Genomic DNA, 17,605 nt, shown 5'->3' on the forward strand with positions numbered 1-17,605 from the left:
GTTATTAAACTTAAGATTCTACCTAAGATATCACAACTCCCATTTTACCTAAAATACAACCATACTTGTCTATAATATTACATATGAATAAAAGAATAAAAAAACAACTCAAATGAAGAAATAATTGAAATATTATAAAAGATTTATTTGCTGATAACGTAGTTCTTGAACAAAATAAACATGGGTTCTCAAACCTCACCAAGGTATATTCTACATATGATCTACAATCATACTACTTCATTCACATTTTAATTATCAAACAGTTATTCTGGCATTACTCGAGTCATAATTAAATTGGCAACTCATACAAAAACATGAAAATTCACATTCATGCACATAATCTAATAATGAAAGAAAAGAAATCCAGAATAAAAAAATCTACATATTACTTGTAATAAAACTTCTATTAAACATACATATTGCTATTCTGCAAAGCTTTTGCCACATTAGGCATAACTAAAGAAATTAAATAAATTTATCATGGTTTTTAAAAAAAAAATTACAACTTATAATTGATATGCATATTCAAAACCAGAAAATGTTTATAGAGACAGTTGGTTCCCATCACTGACACCTCCATTTTCAGCCACATCAACACTAGCAGAATTTGTGTAAGAGGATTGTTGATCAAGTCCACTTATAGTTGAGGGTGGTGGGTGGTCGAACTTACAAGCTGGTCCGAATTTGCAAATTCCATAACGGCTGTAATATGTGCAAACATTCTGGTCCTGAATTTTATAACACATTCAACATAGATCAGGTAAACCAACAAGTCTAACCTTTTGTGTCATGAACAATTAAAGAACACAAGATATTGTCTTTCTGAATCAGAAAAGCAATAATCACTAAATTGCAAACTGTTTCAATTCTTTTTAAAAGAACCTAGATTACCACAATATTTTCTTGTTCAGAACCAACTGCTTTTCATTATGTAAACTAGACAACCTTTTTTTCAAAACCAACATCTTTTTTGTTCTAAATTTCTCATGAATAATCTGTCTTGAAGGTGTAAAGAGAAAACTGAACAGAAACAATGAAAGAAATGTGGCAGGAATCTTGTAATTTTACAGTCTCCATGTCAGGAAAAAACAATAGAATAAATTAACTTACCGGTCTCAAAGGTAGACCCTTGTCACTAAGACTGCATGGAGGTAATCTTGCAATCCGATTTTTTGGATGGTGAAACTTACAATTAGATTTAAACTTGCAATCCCCTGTTTTTAAGAAATAGCTGCATTCAGGTTCACCAGGCCTTTCTGGAAACTCTTCAACCTGCATTTGTTTTTGATGGTGCATATAAACATTTGTTTCCATAGCTGGGTTGTTCATGACATATGTTGAAGGTAGATGCATATTCCTCTCAGGTAGATAGACAGGTGCCTGTAGAAAACCCAAGTTGATCAAATAGCAGGGAAAATAATCAATTATAAGAGTTAACAAGCAGAAGATTTAACTCACGGAAAGGGAAAGGGAAAGGGAAAAGATAAAAAGAACATTAGATTTCTAGCTTTAAATTGAATAGATCAAAGCCATCCCCATAAGAGTAGTAAGGAAGCCAAGGAGTTACTAGAGAACAGTAAGCTAAAAAGATGAGGAAGCAGAGGAAATAGAGAGAAAATTAAAAAGTTTGAAAATAGAACCTAAAGGAAGAAAGCATTCTTTGACTTTTAAGTAATTGATGAGGGCATATAAATCCATGCACTATTCAGTATTTACTGTACATATAACATGCCCAGGAATCATACACAAGTATGTTAACAGCCAACTGATAACTATTCACCATGTACTATATGTTGCAACTTGCAAGAACAGAGAACATCCTTCCTTGTATGATAGAAAATTGGCAGACTAGTTTGCCATCATATACTAATAATATAATAGAATGTCCCTATCAAGATAGTTATTGGCATGAAATCTATTGATTTACCTGATATCCATCCCATTCAGAACTTTGAGGAGAAACCACTGGATTAGCTGAAAGTATCACCGGCACAAAAGGAGTGGATTCATTTAATGGTCTAGAAGAAGACCATGAGGATATAGATGATTGTGACACACCTTGTAATGAAATAGAACTTCCATTACCATATCCAGAAGGAGAATCACCTCCTCCAGCCGTAGGATCGGGATGATTAAACTTGCAGTTTGCTCCAAACTTACAAGAGCCAGTACGCATGTAATAGTGACACTCTTTCTCTCCCTGTCATGAAAAACAACTTCATCAAGTTTCAGGTACAAGTATTTCAGACATTAAAGAGAAACAAAAGATAGTGGACACAATAATTTTCAGCGTAACTTAGCTATGTAAGAAATCAAGGTTATACCACTCGAATAGGCAGGCCAAGGAAGTTAAGCTCTACAATTGAGGATGCTGATGAAGACATTCCCCTTGTGTGATTAAACTTACAAGCCTTTCCAAACTTACACCCCCCAGATCTTAAATAATACTGCCACAACATCAGGAAAAGAAAATTTTGTTATGAACCTGTAATAAATAGTAGGACATTTTAAAACATGACACAACAAAGATATTAAACATATGCATATATACAAGCATGTTTCATCCAAAAATTGTCATAGGGATCCAACATTTTTCAACATAGCAAGGCTAAGCCAACATGATTTACAATGTCAAAAAAATAAGCAAAACAGAGTACGTCATGATGACCAAACATATACTAGTATAGCATCAGAGAAAGAAGTCTGCCAAACTAGCATGTCATGATCCACCATGACAGAATCTTTGTTCATGACTAATGCAAGCCATAAAGGAAAAATATACCAATGCCTAATCAGAAAATATATAAAAAAAGATATCCCTCGACTATCAGCCATCTAACAACTACTGAATTCTTGCATATTGATCACGGAATTCTAACAGAGAATATTATTTCTTATATGATTACATCACTCACCAAATCAAACTCAAGTATATGATTTTTACATTAGCTAGTAAAATAGCCCTTAATGGTGAAGGGATTAAATATATAAAAAAGAATATGAAGGTCACAAAAATTCAAAGCATTGTATGGCATACAAATAATAAAAAATTACCCTATTTTTTAATTTTCATAAACTTGCCATTGCAAAAAAAAAAACATACTTGGTTATTTACCATGAACTCTAAACCAATAACATTACCAAATAAAACCTAAAGGTAATATATGGTTAAACCTCCTCAAGTTAACCTTACACAATCTCCCATAGACAGAACCTACATTTTAATAAATACATCATGTGATTAACCGATACACCCTTGGCCCAAGTATATAAGACAAAAAGACATGGACTGGAAAAGAATGGGCACAACATAAAGGATGGATGACTTGGGGAAAATGGCAAAATGACCAAGTGAAGAAATGACTCAGAAAAGAAGTCTGTTACACAAGAACAGCTAGCATATTCTGATAGTAGAGAAACATAGGGAAATAATTGAGAATCCGCGTGGAAGGGAAAAAAATGTATGGAGTCTTTTAGGGGTAGAATTGTGCGGAGTCTGTTACAGGTAGGCAACTTATGAGAGAATATTGGCAGGTTTGATAGAGGGTGTGTCCTGTAGCAGAGACCCTTTTGGCAAATCTATTTCAGTCTTATTTCTATTTGATTGTATTTACAGAAGACTATCTCTTCCATCTTTGTTGTTAGTGTCTCGTATGAACATATTATTATTGATAACTAAATTTGCTAGATTTTTAGATAAACCTACATGCCTATGTCCAAAATTCAGATAACATAATCTAGATTTGCAAACCAACAAAGGTGGGTCTAGTGGGAGGGAATAATCCACAGATACTGACAAATATGTTCAAATATACTTGAGAGCTTCAAATCATGTCTCAGATAACAATGCTTCTTTTGCAAAATACATGTATAAAATAAATAAAAAATGAGAATAAAAAACAGAAGTTACAGAATTCTGAAAATACCTTGCATTCCGTCTGCCCTGATCTTTCTTCCTGTTCTTCTTTTTCTCCCGCATTATCTTTTTTAGCCTTCATGTAGTGTTAATACATTTAAAATCAAGATGTGTACATGTATAAGATATTTCCAAACATAAAATGTTCAACAAAAATAAACTATTTATAACCCTTTAAATATAATGTTTCCAGTTTTTGTTTTTTTACCATGCAAATCCTTCACAATTTATAGCATGTAATATCTAGCATATAATACTTAACTGATGTTTAACTCCTTAGTTATTTAACACTTAATGCAGCCATACTAATACTTAGATATTGATTCTTAACTTTACTAATTAACCATTCATGTACCAGTACTTAATTAGTAACAGTGTGACAGAGAGAGAGACCTGGTTTTTCCTCTTAAGCGGATGATTGAACTTGCAATTGAATCCAAATTTGCAAGTTCCAGTTTTGAGATAAAACGCACAGTCTTCAGCCTCAGGCCTCAAGGGGTACTGTTGAGCTCTCCCACTGCTCCTTTCATCCCTACAGTCCACTCCCTCCACATCTCCACTCACCTTATCACTTTCACTCTCATTCACATTCTCAATCCAATCACACCCCTCGTCACCCCCATTGCAATCATCATCATCATCATCAACAACAACAACATCACCACCACCATCAACCTTACTCCCTTCTCCCTTACCACCTTCAGGGGCAGCACCTTCATCACTCAAATTTCCACCCCCATCTTCCAAGTTCGAACCTTTATCCTCACTCTCACCCTCATCCTTCAAATCCAACTTGTCCTCAAGCTCCCCACCAAGTGCAGCATCATCTTGGGCAACGTGATTGAGATCTGAGGGTTGAGGATCATGATCGAGTGGGTGAACAGGGGTGGAAGGTTCACCCAATTGCGAGTCCTTGGTGGGGGAAGTAACTGATTCGGATTCAGAGGGCTCCATTGCTGTATCTCCACATTTCAAATGGAAAAACCCTAATAATGGAGAAAATGATTGATAGCTAAAACAAACAAGAGTGTAAGAGAAGGAAGAGAATTTATTTATGTGGGAAAATCATAAAAAAGAGAATGAACAAAGTGTGAAACCAAAGGGGTTACTTTTTTGTTGTTGTGAATGCGCAAATGGGAATGGTGTGTGTTTAGTGCATGCTACTTAGGACACTCTCTTCTTTGTATTCTTCTTTGTATTATTGTATCTATATGTATGGGTGCATGTACCTTCTAATACTACTACGTATTTCAATACAGTTATACAACTGCCATGCCACATTTAGTTGAGATGTCAACTCATACATAATACTATTTATTTTCAACAAAAAAAAAATTACTTGTTATTCATGTTTGTGTTTTTTATAGATGAAAATATTAAAAATACCATTCTTAAAATGTTTAAACTTTTATGTATTATTATTGTTACATAGAAGATTTTATATGATAATTAATAAAAAAATTATGATAAGTATGGTTGTTTACTGATTTAACAGGTAAGATCAAATAGAATATAAAGACAAATAATTAATAATAAAAGAAAATAAGAACATGATAAACTCTTGTATGAAATATTATTTTTAGAAACAATTTAATAAAATAAATTAGGATATTGTGAAATATGTGTTAGATAGAAGCGTTATAAACTCATGCTAGATGCATGCTATATAATAATAGGATATGTGTGTGAGAGAGTTACCAATTTATCACAGTTACTCAATTTCTTACAATTAATTGCTAATATCTATTTAACGTCAAAACATCAGTTAACGAACATTAATCTGAATATCAGTTAATTGTTTTTTAATACTTTAATTATTTATTTTCTTCAATAGTATATTAGGTTAAATATTTACCTAAATAGTATATTATATTAATAATTATTTAAATAACATGATTTATATGTAAGAGTTCAAAACTTGGTTTTATTTTAATTTTTTTTATATAAAACTAAATAAAATAAAATTGATAATTTTAAGTTTTTAAAAATATTTATTTAAAAAAATTAGATTGGAAAATAATTTATTTAATAAATTATTTAAAAATAATTATATAGAATATAATGATTTAAAACATAATTATTTATAAATCATATATATTAAGTAATAATTATTTAAAAAATATGTAAATAAGAAAAAATTGTTAACAAGATTAACATTTATAAATTTTGAAATATTTTATTCTAAAAAAAAATTCAAAATTGACTTAGAATATTTTTTTAATGTAGGATTTACTTTTACATTTACATATACTTAATTTTATTTTATTTATAAATAAATAGTTAAAAATATTATATTTTTTAACTCAATACAAAACTAAATAATTACTTATCTAAATATTTAATTTTCTAACAAATTAAATTTTAACACTTTTAATTTTTCAAGTAATTAGTTCTTAAAATAATAACATTTCTAAATAATTATTTTTAAATTATAATATTTTAAAATAATTATTTATTAATATAATTAGTTTTTAGAAAATTTATTTTTCTAATATATTTATTTTTCTAAAATATTTATTTTTCTAAAATATTTATTTTTCTAAAATATTATTCCTCAATATAATTATCTTTCTAAGCTTGTATTTTTTTAAAATATATATATACTTTTTTACAATTTTATTCAAAATATTTATTTTTTTTAAGTTATTTTCCTTTATTTTTAAATAAAAATTAAATCAATTTCAGAATGGAACCGAAATCACAAATGTTACATTAAACCGTGCTATTTGAATAAATATTTCACAAAATATGTTATTTTGGTAAATATTTTACACATTAAACCGTGTTATTGATTTGACTTGAAACGTCATTATTAAAGCTTCATTGACTCTATATTGTGTTTTCCTATTGTAATTGACAAAGTTTTTTTTTCTAGTTAAAGTAAACCCTAATTAAACTTTTTTTGTCAACACCAATAGTTTTTTTTCAACTTATGTGAAACACATATTTTTATTAATTAAAAATATTATTTTCAGTTAATGTAGATTTTTTTTTTCAACTAATATCAAGTACAATTTTTTATTGACACTCATAAAACTATTTTTTAGTTAATGTAAATTAGAGTGTTGTTTACTCAACGTTGAAATAAATTATTTTTCTAGTTGATATTATTAAAATTATTTATTTTCCAAATTGGTTGATATTTGTAAAACTCTTCTTTATCAACACATTTTTTAATTGATGTAAACTAATATTTTTTAGTTGAAGTTTGTAAGAGTTGTTTTTATTCAATGATTGTAGAATTAAGCTGATAATTTTTGTATATGATGATATTTGAAATATTTTATTCAAATAAAAATAAAAGTAAAATAATTTGAATTATTTTATTAAAGAAACATTAAAAAAAGTTAAATAATTTAAAATAAAAACTTCAATATGTTTAATTTTTTTGAAAATTGGAAATATCTTAATGAATTTATATCCCGCGCTTTAACCGTGCTTAGTAGCTTTGTAAGAGAATTTTGGGTGCATCTACTGACTTGAGTTGTGGTGGTACATGATCATTAGACTTAGATACGATCATTAAAATTAACATTCAACTATAATGTTTATTTTCTCTTTCTTGATATTAGTAAGCTATTTCGTATGCTTTCAAATTTCAAAAATAACTTCCATTGTAATTTGTAGGGTTTAGATAGCATGCAGTAATTTTTTCCATTTTACCAATCTCCTTCCCTTGTATGAGTTACTATGAACTTCCTCTTGAAATAAAAGATTACAGGAATAAATTAATTTATAAAATGATAATTGTCTTTTCTTTCACTTCTCTGGACCAATCATAATAATGTTTATAATTAAAAACAACTGAGGCTGATGATGGTAAGATATGGAAGAATAGGAAGTTAATTGCACGTATGATGGAAAGTCTACCTCCTCGCTTGTAGAACTCCTTCAAGTATGTTCATTTCTTGGTGCATGATTTCCGCACGAATCATCACATGATTTCTAATTGCAATAAATTAACCACGAAGGTTTGAACAACATTTGCATCATGTTTTTAGATCCAAGCAATTGCTTTAATTGTAATGAACAAATGGGTTGAAGACCCAAAAAAGCAAACAGAATTAATAGTTACTACAAATGGCAATTGCAGGGATATCCTACACTGTCACTAAACCCTAGTCCTAGCCGGGTCAATTGAGAAATGGATTCACAAATTCATAAATAGTCATGTTAAATAACAATTAAACATCTATTCCACTTGCTATTGACGACTCTTCTTCGCCGAATGACCAGTCTTTCGCTTATGACGACTGAAATCAGACACAAATCTGAATGTTTGTCCACAACCTTGCTCTGCACATACATAAGGCCGTGCACCAGTGTGGACTCGAATGTGCTCAGTACGAGCCCATGCCCACTTGAAAGTCATCTTGCATCCCTTCCAAGGGCACTTCAAGGGTCGCTCATCCTCATGAACTCGCCGGTGTTGCACCAGATACTTGTGTGAGAAAAACTTCTTCCCACACCCTTTTACAGGGCAGATATTTCTCTTGTGATGCAGCAGCTCCTGTTTTGATCCAAAGCTCATACTGCACCCATCAATATCACATTGATAATCTGCATCCCCATCCTTCCCTTTGGCATGACCAACTGAAACCTTTGCAGTTGTAGCATTCTTCACCTTCTTCCTTTTTGTTTGCTTGTCTTTCAATTTTCCTTCACTCTCCTGAGCTTTTGTGGTTCTCTTCCTAAGGCGGGTACTTGGTCCACCTTCTTCCTCGTCTTCCATCAGTAAACTAAACTCTCGGGAGTTACTGGATTGCTTATTCCTTGGCTTTATTTGCTGAGGAATCTTTGATTTCACAAGCACCCGAGACCCCCTCTTTATGGACCGAGAAGCCTGGCTTTTTGCTTGCAGGGAATTGGCTTGCTTCATCTGTTGAAGTGTTTTTGGTTTAGATTGTTTACTTCTAAGAGTTCTTCTCAGCTGCTGATCATCTTCCATTTCATCATCAGAATTCAAATCATCTTCGTCCATGGATTTATCTTGCTTTCTTTTAGGAGTTCTATGCAGCACGCGAGAATTATTTTCAGCCGAGTCATCCATAACTTCTTTATCAGTGTATTTGTTTTGCCTGCTCTTAGGAGTTCTTCTCTGCTGCTTTGGAAAATGATCCTCCAATTGATCATCAGACATTACATATTTAACTTCTCTATCGATGCCTTTGATTTGCTTTTTCCTAGAGAAACTTGTTTGCAGCTTCTGACAATGATCCTCCAATTGGTCACCTGACATTTCATCTTCCTCTGCTACACATTTGGCCTGCCTGCCTTTAGGATTCCTTCTTTGATACCTACGATAATGGCCCTCCAGTTGGTCATCTGAATCAATATCCTCTTCATTGAGGTATTTGTCTTGCCTGTTTTTAGGATTCCTCCGTTGCTCCTTCTGCATTTTCAGCTCTAGCTGGTCGTCAGATGTTATATTTTTTCCACTCAGATACTTGGCTTGCCTGCTTTTAGGAGTTCTCCTCTGCCGCTTCTGAAAACAACTCTCCATTTGGTCATCAGAAATTATATCTTCTTCACTAGTGCATTTGGCATGCTTGCCTTCAGAAGTCTTCCTTTGCAGCTGAAGAGAACCAACATCTAAAGAATCCTCTGAAATTGCATCTCTCTCCATATCTTCAACGTCCTTACTGCTATGTTCTTCCCTCTGCTGCCAATCAGAATCACAGTCCCCTGTATCATTTGAAACCACATCATTGTCAATGTCAAAATTCCTCCCATGCTGCATGTGATCATCTTCATCATCAACTGAATCATCAGAAACCGCATCACTTTCAGTACAGTTTGTTTGTTTGCTTATAGGTTTTCGATGATGATAGGGAGAACTATCCCCTTTCAAAGCCGCACGATCTCTCTCAACATTCCTGGCTTTCTTACTTCTATGAATCCTCCTTGGCTGTGAGTTGGGTTTATCTTCAGTTGAATTATATGAAACTACATTTTTCTTAGCATAACTTCCTTTCCTGGTTCGTCCATTCTCTGCTGTCATTTTCCTTTTCTTACCTGACTTTCTGCTAGTAGTTTCACTTTTGGGGGTACTTTCTGATCTCTCAATTCTCGCATCAGGTAATATCCAACCAAGTAACATTTTCTCATCCTCGGCATCCTCAGAATCTCTTTTCGCTAAAAGGGGATGGACCTGGTTGGACATCCAAACTTTACCACACCATTTCCCAGCAACAACCTTTTTCTGCCTGTTGACCCTTCTTTGGTAGACCTTTGGCTCTTCGGGTAAGCTAGATGGAGAGCTACAACCAAATGCACAGTATATAACAGAATTGTAAGGCATCTGCTTACTATAAAGAGGAGAGCGACTAAGATATGCGCTATAAAAGAGATTGATCCCTAGTTTTACAGCCCAGTCACCATTCCCAGGAATGGCTTCCTCGCTATCTAGAGCCGACTGGATCCTCTCCCCATCATCCTTGGAAGCATGCCTGTATGCAATACTCTTCCATGTGTAATCAATCCCCAAATCTTCTGCCACCACTTTTGCTTCAGCCTCTATCTTGGGATAATCTACAGAAATGTGAAAATAAACAGTAAGCGGTTTGAAGAAGAAAAATAATAACAGTAATACAATATTTTTCATCATGCGGAAATAGACACCAACTATAATTGATCCATGACAACCATATGAAAAATACTTCTTCAAATCAGAAAGAGTCATCTGTTTTAAAATCTCTGCTTGTGAATGAATATTGGCATAACTCATCATGGATGATGGACAAACGTATCCCGTCAATGACAAATATATAGCTAATCTATGACTTCAAAAATTAGAAATCAATAGAGCAAAAAAATCATATCCACTATTTTTAATATTAAAAAATTTAATTTTGATTCATAAAGAATGTAAAAAAAAATACGTACCAGCAAATAATTGTGTAGTATTGGATAAAACCCAAGTCCTATATAGACTAGAAATAGTATCAAAATACAATATATATATATATATAAGGAGGCAAATCCTCACCTTCCAAATGAGTTTTGTAAGGTTGAGTTAGGCTTGAATCACTTCTGTAAGATGGTATCAAAACTATCCTAAATCCGTTAAAAAGGTCACTCACCATGTTATAAACGTGCCAAGTCCAATAGTATGAGAGGGTGTATTGGGAAAAACCCAAATCCCATGTTGACTAGAAATAGTAATAAATACAGTATATAAAGGAGGACAGTCCTCACCTTACAAAACCGGTTTTGTAAGGTTGAGTTAGGCCTAAATCACTTTGTAAGATGAGGTGCCACCTATCAAAGAAAATAAGCAAAAGCTTTCACTAAAAGTGAAAAGCAATGACTACTTCACTGATTTGCAATCTTCTTATTTGCAGCAAGTGTAAAAAGTTTCATACTGAAATTGAATCAAATTCCAACTCTTACTGAACCTGACCTTCACATTAGGGAAGTAAAAAATGAACTTTCCACCACTAGACTCTTATTTTTCATAACCATAGTCCCCTTGTTTCTTGACCAGTTTAATCAGTCTACCTATTAAGTGTTCATTTTATTCTCAGAACAAGAGCAGTAAATAGAGAAATTTATCAGTATTTGCTAGAACTAGGGCATGAGATAAGAATACTGCATAAATGAATAGTTGCTCAATCAACCCACAAACCTGGATGACATAGGAGAAATATGTGGGCTCCACCTATGGGGCGAAGTTGCTTCTCAGCTTCTGCAGCATGCTCCAGACAGAACACATGCATTCTGGATGAATCTTCATCAGACTGTAACACCATGGAAGAATTTTTATTATCAAAGGGAACCATAGACATTTTAGACAATGACCTTTCAGCATCATGGGCGTCTTGGGAACAATTGGAGGTGGAATTAGGCACCGTCCTCATATTTTCAAATGTTACCCCCGATGTGATATTATACTCCTGTTTCTTTAAAGAGTGGTCTAAAGATTGATGACTCAAATTACACTCAAATCTATGATGCATTAAATCCTCACAACTGGCACTCTTTGAAGGAATATTATCTGCACTATCAAGTGCAGGCATGGGACTAGCATGGGAATCTTGAGTATGAGAAAGTAAACTTTCAGAAGCAGAGTTTAGCACATTTGTTTCATGACCATCAGCTGAAATCTGATCTTCCTCAGAGTCAGAAGAATTTCCATATGCTGAAGCCAATAGTGCAAGAGCTGAATTGCCCTTTTCACTTTCAATATTTAAAGCATCTCGAGAAGATTGAACAGAAACATCTTGCATACCATCTTGGACATTTTTTTTCATCCATCCTGCATGACAGAACAAAAGAATCAGTACTTTTAAGCTTTACCTAAATCCTAGACAAAAAAATTGAAACAACGAAACTATATATGGAAAAATAAGATATAAAAAGATTCAGCTCCTTAAATACCGAAGTTGTGCTTTCAAATGCACCTCATACAAGATTTGTAGGGCACTAGTGTATGTTTCCGCTCTCCTATTATTCCACAACTAAAAGCTTATAACAATGAGGTTTGCTATTACTATATAACTAAAGACAAGTTTATAGCAGTGGTGGCAGTTATAACTTAAAGGCACAAACTTTTTGGGTCTGCCCCATTGTAGGATTATCATGATAGTGTGGTCATTACATACAGAAGGACACTGGCAAAATGGACATGTTTCCTGATGAGCATGAGACAGAGGTCCAGAAAAATACCTAGGATGTGACGTCATTACTGATAACATCTGAAGAAAAATAAACTATTTTTTATGACAATATGAAACAAAGTATGAAATACTAGAAATAGTACTACTTATAAACATGCCTGTATACATATTTGACACAGGAATAGTTGCTTCTTCTGGGGCAGTAGTAAATTTACTGTTAGATACTCCAGAACCAACAACCCAATCATTAAAGAAGCTGCAATCAGCTGACATGAGATATCTAGCAGCGGGATCTCTAGGCTGTACAATAGCAACACAAGAAAAGCTTAATATTCCACAAGTGACACATGAAAACAGTCTCTGATCTGACAATCCATCTTCTTCACTAGTTTCTCCCTCAGTGTCCCTTTGAAGTGGCTTAGAACTTGAAGTGCTTGAGTTACCATTTACATCAAAAGAGGAAATCCTGTTCCTTTCATACATCGTAGTAAACTTGTCTTTCACAGAATAGAAACTTTTTTCTTGCTTGATTCCATGACTCCTGTTGAATACCAGATCATCAGAAACAAAACCTTTTGAGGAATGCATTCCCTCAGAATTGCTTACATTGATGGATTGCTGGGATCCAACACGTAATTTTGAGCAAACAGAAATGTCAACTGAGCTACGAGGAAGAAGTACTACAGCAGATCCTTTCCCCAGTATATGAAGCAGATCATTGTTCTGTAACACATCTTGGACAAATAGTTCTTTAATTACAGTTTCTCCTTCACCCTTCTTCTTATCTTTAAGACGAGAACTACGAGGTCCAGCACTGACGCTCGCAGGAATTCTGTATGGAGAAAACAAAGGATATTTACAGGCAGTATATTTTAGAACAGATAATATGGTCATCAGAATCATTGTCTAGGTGCCATGATCACATTGTACATGAATTATGAATAAGGAAAACCTAAAAAGGAAAAAATATATATCTCGAACCAGAATGATTCATCTACACATTTTAAAATTGGAGAGAAGAGAATACATATGTATATTCAAACTCCATTAAGTCTAGGTGCCATGATCACATTGTACATGAATTATGAATAAGGAAACCTAAAAAGGAAAAAATATATATCTCGAACCAGAATGATTCATCTACACATTTTAAAATTGGAGAGAAGAGAATACATATGTATATTCAAACTCCCTTAAGTCAATCAGGTATTATTAATAAGTGCATCAAACCTACTAACATAAAGAAAACAAAAGATAGTTCTAGTAAGGTTTCGGCAGTCTTGTAGCCAAATTATAAGAAGTTAAAATAGAAAAAGACAAACCTAGAACACAAAGCTAAGGCAAGGTCATAAAGTAACTGGAAATGTGAAACCATGGGAGGATAATTTAATGAAGCCCTCCGAATGGCAGCATCTTTAGCAACCCTCAACCACTCAGGCGTCGCAATGTTTGCTGCCTCTCCACAATTAAAACCTACACAGTATACACTCAGAATCATTAGAAATATTCTACTATTGACCGAAAGAATAACATCTATCACCACCACCTACCCACCCCTAAAAAAGAAAAGCGAAGAAAAGAGCATCTTTGAGCCTGTGACTACCATTCTTACCATGACTGAACCCTGTGTGATAGGCTCTTGGAAATGTCACAACAAATTCCCCAGCATTTTGTACTAACCTGATTCCACAAAAAATAGAAATTTAAAGTCACATATGCACATAAACCACCATACAAGGTCGCTGAAAATGAAAATAATATCTAATAATTGCAATGATGATTACAAGGGAGTGGATATGATATTCTTTTAAGTAGAAAAACAAAAAGTGAGAACCAAGCATGCAGCCAAACTTTCCTGTCTCTGCATAACAGAAATGGGTACTCCCCTGAAACAAACCATTGCAGAGCACCAGAGACGAGGCAAGAAAACAATCTTAAGCCAAAACAATAGAGAAAAGAGAAGCCCTTAAAGATGAGGGCATTTCAGTCCAACCATATACACAGCACAACTTAATAAACTAAATACTGCTGATCCATAGAAGTTTCCATTTTTTCTATCAAAACCTTCAAAACTAACCATCAATAACTGCTTCCAAGCTCCAAATGAAAAAGCAATCAATAGAAAATACACTGATGATTTCAAAATTAAATAGCCACGCAAAAGTGGAGATATAGAAAAAGATTATTCCAAATGGCAGTAAAAAAAACAGAAAAAAAAGTAAGTGTTTTGACAAGGCATACATTTCCTGGAAGTTTGTACTTGAAATTGCTACTTAACTTCAACATCTTTAAAGTTCAAACTGTTTTGTGTGTAGGACAAAATCAAGCAATAATTTAGAGTAAATAACCACTTACCGGACACAGAAAAACTGGAAGTACAAGTAATTAGTGTTTGAGATTAATCTGAGGATAAGATCATCACAAAAATATATAATATGGCATTCATAAGCATAAATACCTGCAGCATGGAACACCTGCACTAATAAATACTTCAGGCGACATCACCGTGGTTTTCTCACCAAGAATAGCAAATGTAACTGTTCAAAGAAAACAAGAACCTTGTAAGTTTGTAATATGTGGATCCATAAATTAACACAATCAAACATCATCCTCTTTACATATAAAAATCAGTGTCATTTCTCCTTTATCCAAGATGAGACCAACCAATATTTTTCATTCCTCATAAATCGAAAAATAAAAACGCAATATATCATAAGTGAAAGGAGTGAAGATGATAAAATAGAAAACAGCAAAGATTCCCCACGCAAAAGAAATCTAAAAGACAACGATTATGTCAAGGCAACATGTTGGCAGACAGCAGGTGAAAAGAAAGAGATAGCTTCCCTACTCAGATTGGGGTAGACTTTTAAATTCAAAACAGGATCGTTGTGTTAAAATGTTGTTCAATCACCAGATGCTTTCATTGTCTCCTAAAGCAATGAATAGGCATCCTAAAACCAACTATGCAACCCTTAATTTGGTTATCTTTCATTATTACAATCAGAATTCCACCCACTTTAAACAGGCTGAGGATTAGAACAGAGGACTATAACTTAAATCATAAACTCCTAAGGTTTCAGTAGCAAACTTGTTTTCAACAATAATGCCTTGAACTAAAGCTAATGATTGTGACAGCAGGACATAATACAAGCATGCATCCTTCAATTTATACGCTAAATGCACATCATGCAGAAAAAAAAAATGAAACAAACTATATGGCAATTTACTAGCTAAAGAGTGAAAGATTACAGGCGCATGTGTTAAAAGTTCCCATGATCAAGAATTCTCGTCTCGCTGGCAACATCAAAAAGCAGCACATTCTGTAACAGAACCAGGACTAAGCGATCTACCAAACAACTTTTCCCTCCAGAATGGATTTCAAACCACACACTTTTACACATTCCCCCAGTCCAGTGTTTGGGCCAATTAAACACACTACTGCAATTTTAGTCCCAGTTTGGGATAAAATTCACGATCAGCACTTACAGGAGAAGAAAGCAAAAGGATAAAAAGAGCAAGCTTATCATATATGTATGTATAAATTAATTTATAGCTCACTGATTTAACTTCCTCAAATGCTAACTTTATCTCATGCAAGCTAATTTTTAAACTTAAAAGAAGTTACGTGTTTAAGCTGTCCGAACAGAGCCTTGGAAAAAGTTAAGTGTTTTTCACAAGTTATCCAAACAGAGCCTTGAAAAAGGTCAAGTATGTTTCAGAATTTTATCCAAACAGAGACCCAGGTCAAAATAATATTTCTCTGTAATCCTCTGTAAAATTTCATAGCAGTTAATCCCACTCGCCCAATAAAAACGGAACCTAAGACAAACTCCACACTGGGGAAGCAGCAGAGAACGTAATCACGCAAGGAACTGACTATCACAAGCAATCAACTAACTTCCCATTCACAAAGTCAACATTTCAGAAATTCAAGGCAAATGCGTGAACTCAGCAGTAAATTCAGCAATGTTGGAAAGAAAAAACAAAGACAACCGCAGAGAAACAGAAAACCAAACAAACACGCAATGTACTCACCCAGCGGATTAATCTCTCCACCGTAGCCGTGAACCCTAACAACCTCCTCAAACGCGACGGCAGCATCACGGGGGACTCCGTACCAGGTCTTGCCGGCGCCCATGTGGAGGTAGTTCAAGCTGTGCAAGTCGTGGTCCTCAACGTGCCACGCGAACCAGCTGAAGAGCATGGCGACGTAGACCATGGGAGAAGTAACGCCCGGAATCTCCTCCTTCATGAAGCGCAAGAGCGAACCCGTGGCCCGCGAAACCGCTCGCATGTTCCACGGAGTGTCCGCGAGGGAGGTGGGATCCCCAGCATGGCGGCATTTGGGGGAGAACGCAGAACCCGGCATGTCGTTCGCGTATTCCACGGAGAAGGGTTTGTCCAAGGTGGCCTTCCAGAAGAGCGTCTCGGTCTCAAGCGGGGTCGGACCCGGGCCTGGGCCCGAGCCCGAGCCCTTTCTGGTGTGGCGTTTGAGGTACGCTTTCTCGAAGGACTTGGCTTTGGACTCGAACTCTGTGAAGGTGTAGTGATCGCCGCTCTGCCATACAGGACGCTGCACGGGACGGGGGCGGCGGGGGCAGAAGCCGATCTGCTGCTGGCGCGTGGTGAATGTGGAACCTGAAACGGCAAGTGAGCGGTTGAGATTGGCGATGGCGGTTTTCTTCGGGGAAGGAGGGAAGGGAGGGATGATTTTGCAGATGCCGTACTTGGACGCTTCCTTCTCGATCTTGAATATGTAGCCGATTGGATCTTGGAACTCCTCCGCAGTCGGCCGGTACACCGGCGCCACCGGCATCGATTTCAGCCACGGCAAAACGTCTGCGTTACCCTCCGAACCCCCTCCCATTATCCCTGATTTCTTCTCTGTGGCTCTCATTGAAGCCTCAACGAGGTCAGACCTCGTGTCTGCGTCTCTTCCCCTGTTTCCAGAGGAAGGGAACCAGAGAACGAAATGAATAAGAAAATTTTGGGGCAGAGGAATGAAGCAAAAGAAAACAGGGGTTAGTAGAATTAAGAAGTAGAGTAAGTAGTAGTAGAGACATGTGAGTGA

The 17,605-nt window shown here is 34.9% G+C and overlaps 2 protein-coding genes across 3 annotated transcripts; both read right to left on the reverse strand.

The window, feature by feature from the left end:
• Positions 1 to 369: 369 nt before the first annotated feature.
• LOC137820106 (zinc finger CCCH domain-containing protein 43-like) lies at positions 370 to 5,124 on the reverse strand. 2 transcript variants are annotated; one of them, XM_068623929.1, is made up of 7 exons: positions 4,310 to 5,098; positions 3,927 to 3,992; positions 2,325 to 2,447; positions 2,059 to 2,200; positions 1,928 to 1,974; positions 1,111 to 1,380; positions 370 to 728 (listed from the first exon to the last, which is right to left on the reverse strand). In XM_068623929.1, exons 1-7 carry the CDS (start codon positions 4,868 to 4,870, stop codon positions 543 to 545), a joined length of 1,395 nt encoding a protein of 464 aa, XP_068480030.1. In that variant the 5' UTR covers positions 4,871 to 5,098; the 3' UTR covers positions 370 to 542. The 2 variants fall into 2 exon arrangements, with proteins under 2 accessions (XP_068480030.1, XP_068480029.1); XM_068623928.1 differs by having other exon boundaries at positions 1,928 to 2,200; positions 4,310 to 5,124.
• A 2,731-nt stretch (positions 5,125 to 7,855) lies between these two features.
• LOC137820107 (lysine-specific demethylase REF6) lies at positions 7,856 to 17,605 on the reverse strand. Its single transcript, XM_068623930.1, has 7 exons — positions 16,570 to 17,605; positions 14,993 to 15,071; positions 14,147 to 14,214; positions 13,857 to 14,007; positions 12,693 to 13,366; positions 11,544 to 12,173; positions 7,856 to 10,447 (listed from the first exon to the last, which is right to left on the reverse strand). The coding sequence occupies exons 1-7, from the start codon at positions 17,429 to 17,431 to the stop codon at positions 8,121 to 8,123; spliced, it is 4,791 nt and encodes a 1,596-aa protein (XP_068480031.1). The 5' UTR covers positions 17,432 to 17,605; the 3' UTR covers positions 7,856 to 8,120.

Source organism: Phaseolus vulgaris, chromosome 9 (assembly GCF_000499845.2).
Source record: "Phaseolus vulgaris cultivar G19833 chromosome 9, P. vulgaris v2.0, whole genome shotgun sequence".
In the NCBI taxonomy this organism is placed as follows: Eukaryota; Viridiplantae; Streptophyta; class Magnoliopsida; order Fabales; family Fabaceae; genus Phaseolus; species Phaseolus vulgaris.